The following is an 8,528-nucleotide window of genomic DNA, read 5'->3' as shown; positions in this document are numbered from 1 at the left end:
AACAATATAATAATATCATTTTGGTGTTTAATTACAACTACTACCCAAACCCACTGAATAAATTTAATAAATCAAGATATTTAAGAAATCAGTTGTTCTAATTATTGCTGGGTCAGGCATGGCATAATGGTTAGTGGTCCGTACTGTGGATCCGAGAGTCTATAGTTCAGGTCTAGAATGACAATAAATCCCACTATTAGATTAGAATAGCCCAAAAGATGGTGTCGATTTGCTGCCTTCACTCTAGCCTATTATCAGTTCAAAATTAGGGACGGCTATCACAAATAGTATTTATTTAGCTTTTCGTGAATATCCGAAACCAACAAAGTGATTATTGGAAGCATGGTTAGTAAAAAAATAGGAATTTTTAGAGGAGCTCTTAGTAACTTTGGCATGTAGTATTCTAATTATAAAAGTATCAAGTATTTGGAACACAGCAGGTTCCGAAAATATTATGAAGAGAATAATTCTGAACAAGGAAAACCAAAGGAAAGCAAATAAATACAAATGAAGAAATAAACAAAATATTTATTAAGATGTGTAGCCAACTTCTATTTTTGTTTGTTGACTTAACTCATTGCTAGGATTGAGAGAAATGGTTTCTTTTTCACAGCACAAAGATCCAAATCACAATAACAATGATACCATACTGACAAGGGCTTAGTGTGGTATCTCACAATCTTTAGATTACCTACGTTAACAATCATTCTCATTATACATATTCAAAAGGGATAAACTACGACTCATACTAACTTTTACACATTTCTGTACCATCCATCGAAGCGAGTATTACCTCTATCCAGGGAAGCATGACATGGAACTTCATGGCCAAGTAAGTATAAGCCTTACAATAGTTGTACTAAGTAACCTTTGTCTTAGCAAGAAGGTTAGCGTAAGCATACACATTTCTACATCTGGTTTACATGTTAAAACTACCTTCAAAACACCTCTACGAAAATCTAGAAATGGTGAGACTTGACGATCTCTCCAATAATCACAGACATAAAGGTCACTGACACAGAGGAATTTCACGTCATACACACAAGGGCAGGATGTTGTGTAGGCGTTACCGTGGAAGCAATAGCCACAAAAGGTGGTTCTAAATGCCAGTGTTTTGCCCTATGGTGATACTTTATGATGGGTTGACTAATTATTAGCCATGGTCCAGTGCCGTTGTACACAACCAAAACGTCAGCAGGTACATGCTAGTAAAATGTGATTTCCTTGGTTGCACGCATGTAGTGGTAATGACCGCAAGGTGTCGGAGAAGGACAGGGGTAAGGGTCATTAGGCTGAAAGTCCTGAAAATGGTTAATGAAAACGGAGCTAATCACATTTTTACAATAACCGTTTGATAGTGACCCTACCAAATAAGCATGAACTAGCAAGCAGAGATATAACTGTCTGAACTATTGGCCTATTATTAAAGAAAGCCTTCTTAGACTTTGAATGGTGCGTATAAAAATGACTGAAATAAATTTTACGCTTAAAGACTGAAACACTATATATGTTAAATATAGCGCAGCGATATGTTAAATATACAGTTCACGCAAAACTGTACGAAAACAATGAGTGCAGTGGAAACATCGTATCTTATAAACCATAATTACGTCTCATGCTTTTATTATCTATTTAGCAAAAAGCTACGCAATGGGCTATCCGTGCTGTGCCCACCGCGAGTATCGAAACGCGATTCTTAGCTTTTCAAGCCTTCAGGCTTACCACTGAGCTACCGATGATCGTAAGGTTGTTGTACTTCAAAACCAATACGGTCCACATAATAATATGTAGATTATGTTTCACTATAAGCCCTATAATAAGCATAAATCCCGTGTTTTAAAAATCACGTTTATGCTCGAAAGGATGCTTATACGTCGTATGTCCGTCTGAAGTCTAAGGCAGTACACGTTTCAATATTTCGACTTTATTATTTATGTTATTTATTTAGTGTCAATGATTCCAAGAATATCTTTTATTTCTTTAGATGACTGAACATGGTACATAGGCCCACCGGTTTTTTCAACACATACAATAATACAGTAAACTGGTACGAACCATCTGGACAAGATTAAATATTACAATGATGTGGCAAAAACTAAACATTAATCAAACCCACAACATAAAATACTGAGCCTACTTATTAGAAAGACGAATACGAAATTAACTGATAATTGTGTTTTGACAAGTCATAAAAGTCGTTATTAAAACCTATCGTTACGTAATCTAACCATACATCAAAAACTACTGTATGTTGGGATTGAAATACACCGATTGATATTATGAGATAATAATCCTAATTCCTATTTCAAACTTGTTACTCTGGAACTGAAATTACAAGCACGAAATATTGTGAGAATCTGAATACAGGAACGTTGAACTGTGAACATTTTAAGAACCTGAATACAGGAACGTTGAACTGTGAACATTTTAAGAACCTGAATACAGGAACGTTGAATTGTGAACATTTTAAGAACCTGAATACAGGAACGTTGAATTGTGAACATTTTAAGAACCTGAATACAGGAACGTTGAATTGTGAACATTTTAAGAACCTGAATACAGGAACGTTGAATTGTGAACATTTTAAGAACCTGAATACAGGAACGTTGAATTGTGAACAATGTTTGTTCATTGTTGTTGAAAGATTTACATGATTAAAATTAGAATATATATTCCAAATTGAGAATTCTTCAGCATATGGTTTTCCAAGTTAAAAAAGACTACCTGTAAACTCAATATAAACGTTTTCGTAAATAACTTTTCAACGGCTGATGGAATATAAACATATGGTAGTTCTATATTCCAGCCCCCCAGTGGCACATGTCTGCGGAATTACAATGTTATAAACAGGGTTTCGATACCCGTGGTTGGCAGAGCACAGATAGCCCTTTGTGTAGCTTTGTGCTTAACTTAAAACAAACAAACAAATCTATTTTCAACGACTTTTCAACTTGGAATAAAAGAAAACAAAGAAATTGCTAAAATATTCCTAATTTTACTTCAAAATATAACAAATATGTAAATAAACTTTTCTTCCATGTTACGAACAATTCGCGCATGATAATTTTTTGAAATACCAATCGGAAGAAGGCCCATTTGAAGACCAAGGTTATGATGGAGACAAAATATTAAACAAGCAGTTGGAAATAGAGAAATAACGCTGTAGGAACAAGAATTATATCTGGATGACAGTTTTGTGGGTTGACGTAGCTGACAGGCTTCAGCTTAACAAGAGGAAGAAGACGAAATTTTTAAAAGTTTTCATTATACAGTACAGGATGGCAACGAAGTAAGAAATCTATCGATTCGTAAGCTGGCGTGCAAAACCATTTATTTCCAGTAATGTCCCGAAAGGGGGCCGAAGGGCGTTTGTCAGTAGACACTAAAATGACGTCACATAAGGGACGCTTAATGTTCCAATTTGTACTGTCAGTAAAACGTGCGCATGCCATGAATCACGAGAAGGATTATGTTTTTTGTAGGCTACAACACAACATGGCATATAAACTTCAAAAGTAAGAAATACAAATTGATATTGATATTGGTTTTATTTACTCTTGAACCAGAGCACTTTCAGGGACCCTGCCGAAGTACATCTAGTAGTATTTGTGGAAATTGATAAAAAATTCACGAAGCTCAACACATTTTCAGATTTGGGCTTTCGGTGTCTAAAATTTTCAGAAATAAATTCATTAGGAAACATAGAAGTGAAGTTAGGGCATATTATATTGTTTGTTTGTTACTAAGCACAAAGCTTCACAATGGGCTATCTATACCGTTTTCACCGCGTTATAAGCCCGCAGACTCACAGCTGAGCCACCGGCGAGTTTTCAACAAAAAATGAATGATCATTAGTAAAATCGACGTAACCTATTTGGCAGAGCAAACTTCGTCTTTTTATAAACTTCCTGCACAATTTGTACCACTAACGATGATCTGATTTCGTGTTTCTTTTTAACACTCGTTGAATATTTACTTTTTATAGCAAGTCAATAATGTATTAACGTGCCTATTAGAGTACATGTTAAGGATTTAATTGTTACTTATACCGACCTACTTATTAGATAGTCCTTCCCAGTCAGTACCAATCTCCGATCAAATGTAAAACAGCTTCTGTCTGTCTGTCTGTTCTTAACGAAAAATTTCCAACTTCTCGACAATTAATTACCATGAAACTTTCAGGGGTTTTTCAGTTTGCGCCAGAAGGATTCCTAAACCCCCTGGAAAGCTCTATTTCCTTTGTTTGGGCAGTGGAGAGGAAAAATCATTCCTTCTGAACAGCCCCCCCAGTGGCACAGCGGTATGTCTGCGGACTTACAACGCTAGAAACCGGGTTTCGATACCCGTGGTGGGCAGAGCACAGATAGCCCTTATGTAGCTTTGTGCATAATTAAAAACAAACAAACAAACCTTCTGAACAAAAATGTTGATGAACAACTGAGGAATAACTTTTGTATACAGATGAAACATGGGCTGGGCGTGACCTAGTAGATAGCGTACTGGATGATGAACATGAAGGTATCCCGTTGGTGCCAAATCTCGCTCCAAACTATGTGTTATAAGAGTAACAGTCAAATCTCAGTATTTACTGTGACAAGAGTAGCACAAGAGTTGGCGGTGACTGACTACCTTCCCTCTACCCTACAAGTTTAAGATTAGGGAGGGTTGGCACAGATATCTGTCATGTAGCTTTACGCAAAATCCAACGAACAAAACAAGTGATGTCATTCTACAAAGCTGTAACAATCCAACTGATTAACCAATATAACACTTTGAAAACTACGATGTGGAAAAGAAATGACAGAAACAATTAGTTGGTTGGTTGGTTTATAATGGTGCAAAGCAACGTGGCTATCTGCGCCAAACAACCATTAAAAAGACAAAAATAAATAAATAAAACTCTAGGTGAATGCTAAACAATGCCCAAAAATCAGGTAAAAAAAACATGAACAGAATTGAAGAGGCCTGTGTCCAGTAAAAAGACAATCAAATTGGACAGCGTCACCATCGTCCAACGTCAGGGGTAAACCCTTAGAAAAAATATGTCTAAAATGGTATCGCCACACACATTGGTAACGACGTCACGACAGTAAAACGTGGACAATTGTGACCTGAGTGTCACAAAGGCCACACATTGGTGGATCAGTCCCATATAAAAGAAAACGATGTGTAAAACAACTGTGACCAATGTGTAGCCTACATAAGACAACTTCCTATCCTTACAGAAACTAGATGGCCAGAGAACAACAGCAGGTTTGATTTGGAAAAGCTTGTTATGAATTTGCTCACGATAAATCGATTGCAAACTGGTGCGAAACCGTCCCTTGATCACATGACCATAGTCCACATACGGGACAAGCATGGCTGTGACAACGCCAGAGCACATGGACTTACCTGCGGTGTCAGCAAGCTCGTACCCTAGAATACCGACATGGCCAGGTATCCACAAAAATCTGGATAGGAACAGATGACAGAGAAAACTGAGCCAGTTGTTCCTGAATATCGAAGAGAACAGGGTGAGAACTCATATTAAACGATTCCAGGGCCAACAGAGAGCTAATAGAGTTTGGGTAAATAGTACAGTTAGTTTACTGCATAGCTTCTCTGTGATCCAGGGCAACCTTTAGAGAGTTGGTGTAAATAGTACAGTAGTTTACTGCATAGCTCCTATGTGATCCAGGGCAACCTTTAGAGAGCTAAGAGAGTTGGTGTAAATAGTACAGTTAGTGTACTGCATAGCTTATTTGTGATCCAGGGCAATCTTTAGAGAGCTAAGAGAGTTGGTGTAAATAGTACAGTAGTTTACTGCATAGCTCCTATGTGATCCAGGGCAACCTTTAGAGAGCTAAGAGAGTTGGTGTAAATAGTACAGTTAGTTTACTGCATAGCTCCTATGTGATCCAGGGCAACCTTTAGAGAGCTAAGAGAGTTGGTGTAAATAGTACAGTTAGTTTACTACATAGCTTCTTTGTGATACAGGGTAAGAGAAATGGCAATACAACTCAGCAGTGAATACAGAAACTGTAGAGGGAGACAGAAACAAAGAATTTAAATCATATGTTAATATTCGCAAATGAAGTTTGCATTAACAAATATAGTCCTTATTCGAGCAAACAACAACAAAAATTAATTTCGCGACTTTTAAAGTCTACGCTGTGCACTGGTTGTTAAAATCGGAAACACATTTTAACCATTAAATATTCTAATCTACGCCCCCGTGTTAAACCTAAAATAAATTTCAACTAAGTCCCCCAAAACTCTAAGCCGCGATAATAAAATTAAAAATGAAATTTCCTTGTAACTCCTTCACAATCTTAGGACTGAAATTAATTATCTCAAAACAAAATTAATATATAACCCTAACGATCATGATACAAGTTTTGGTTAGTAAATTTTGTAACAAAAAGAAATTTGTAAGAAAAGATATGATTTATACCAATAGTATTAAAAAGCTAGAACAACAACAAAAGAAGGACAATTATTGTGTTTTGGCCTTCAAAAAATTGACGACTCTACATGTTTCGACGTAATTCACTCCTGAGGATGATGACGTTGCAACGTCGAAAACATGTTGAGTCGTTAACTTTTTGAAGGCCATAGATAGGCCTAATTAAAATGTGTTTACCAATTTTAACGTTGAATATTATTTATGATCTTAAAACAAGGACATTTTCTGACTGTGAATTAAGCTGCGATATTATACATTTAACAAATATAAGAACCTTACCTAGATGACAGAAAAACAAATCAAATTATTTTAATGAATTTAAACAACGAATCAATCTTACCCAAATAATTCGTAGCCATCGTCACAGATGTAAGTGGCAAAAGAACCAGGATTCTTATTCTGAGACAGGGAAACTTTGGAGTATAGAGATACTGCCGGGAGAGGACACTGCGTCGCTGCTATAGGAAAATAAATTTACTCTGATTATTAGGATTAACAAGAACAAAGATGTTACCCGGTCTACACTGAAATTAATCATGCTTTTTATACAGTTTTTTTTATTAATCTCTTAATATAATTAAGTGTAAAAAATGGAAAATAAAAAACAAAACGGGAACTTGAATATTAAATGTAATATTGCTTAGATACCTAACCATCTTGTTTTACGAAACTACCTCTTCAATAACAACAAATCACCTACTACTAATAATAATTCAACTTTTGTATTTGGAAAATCCTCATATTTTATCATCTATTGTAACATCATTTCTAAGTTTCATAAGTTATAAATTATTCTTATAGAAAATTTTCCGGATATTCAATTCTCTACACTCTGTGTCAATTGAATATAAGTCCCTATAGTTAGCTATATTTCGACGTATTTCTTGTCTTGTATTCTTTGAATTAATAAGCAAATGGAGTAGCTCAGTTACGTTGTATATGTAAATGATGTTTTGAGAATATGGATAGCTGTGTGTGTGTTCAAATTTCTATATCTATCTATCAAGCAGACGGTAGCACTGACTATGTAGGGATGGCTCGGATTGTTAATTGAAATGGTATTTGAAATATCTCCTCAACAGGTCATCAGAACCTTACAATACTATACAGTGTTTCCTTTTATAACAATATCTATATAATGACTGATTTATCCGTAAATAAAGAAACAACAATTTACTTTTGAAAAGTTATTCCTATAAATTAATTCCCCTACTGTTGTCTTTTCTTTTATATTAGGGATTTTAAAGATGAAATTGTTGTCATCTTGTTTTGAATTTCTTGGTCTCGGATTCTCGGTCTTTGGCTTCTGATTCTGTTTAAGATTACCATTTCCATTTGTCTATTATTCACTCTCAAGTATACTGAACTTTGCAATAGTTTCTCTCACAGAGGGCTACTACCTCCTGGTCATCCTTGAGGCATACCTGATGGATTATGACATACATACTCGAGAGAAACGTTTTGAACATATTAGGCCTATAACATCCACCCCGTTAGGGATTAAAAGTTTAATCAAGGCTCACATCTATGACCATGGTGTATTAGTATTAAGGTTATAGGCCTACCTCATTTTACGCCAAGCGAAATATTATGTCTGTGATTCGTCTTCTCTCTTATCCTACTTTTACTGTTACATCAGAATGGCCTTGTCGATCGCTTTTTTTATTCATGTGAAGCCAGAAAATATCTAAGTTTGTGTGAAACTGATTTTTCATTGTGAATTTGAGTGCCTTACGTGGTAGAAATTACTGGATTAACCTGCTTAGCCGGACTTCACTGTCTGTTGAATCTACGTATAACTTAAGTAGGTCTAACTTAAGACTTTTGTTACATGTCAGGTGGAATATGAGTCATGACAGTATAATTATGTATAATAACACCAAGCTAATCCCGCAGTTGATAATTCATGAAACATATTGTTAATACCACGTTAATTGTTATTCATTTTAACAGTCAGATCAAACATAATATAAATATTTACTTTGTAAGTCAATTTTTATTGTATTGTTACGTCTCCGTTTGTTAATTAACTTTCCGGAACTTCGTTCCGACGAAACTTTAGCGACACAAGTTCTTTACT

The 8,528-nt window shown here is 35.5% G+C and overlaps 1 protein-coding gene across 1 annotated transcript in view; it reads right to left on the bottom strand.

The window, feature by feature from the left end:
• The window catches only part of LOC106474350 (sushi, von Willebrand factor type A, EGF and pentraxin domain-containing protein 1-like), a gene marked incomplete at its 5' end in the record, with an annotated part of 37,474 nt that extends 30,558 nt beyond the window's left edge, over window positions 1–6,916 (bottom strand). The window contains one exon of the mRNA XM_013935043.2: window positions 6,789–6,916. Coding sequence (XP_013790497.2) covers window positions 6,789–6,916 — 128 coding nt within the window. The remainder of the gene's footprint in view (window positions 1–6,788) is intronic.
• Window positions 6,917–8,528: the final 1,612 nt, after the last annotated feature.

This window comes from Limulus polyphemus, unplaced genomic scaffold (genome assembly GCF_000517525.1).
Source record: "Limulus polyphemus unplaced genomic scaffold, Limulus_polyphemus-2.1.2 Scaffold7105, whole genome shotgun sequence".
NCBI classification, from domain to species: Eukaryota; Metazoa; Arthropoda; class Merostomata; order Xiphosura; family Limulidae; genus Limulus; species Limulus polyphemus.
The sequence above is the reverse complement of the archived record's forward strand: the minus strand, read 5'-3'. Positions and strand labels throughout refer to the sequence as shown.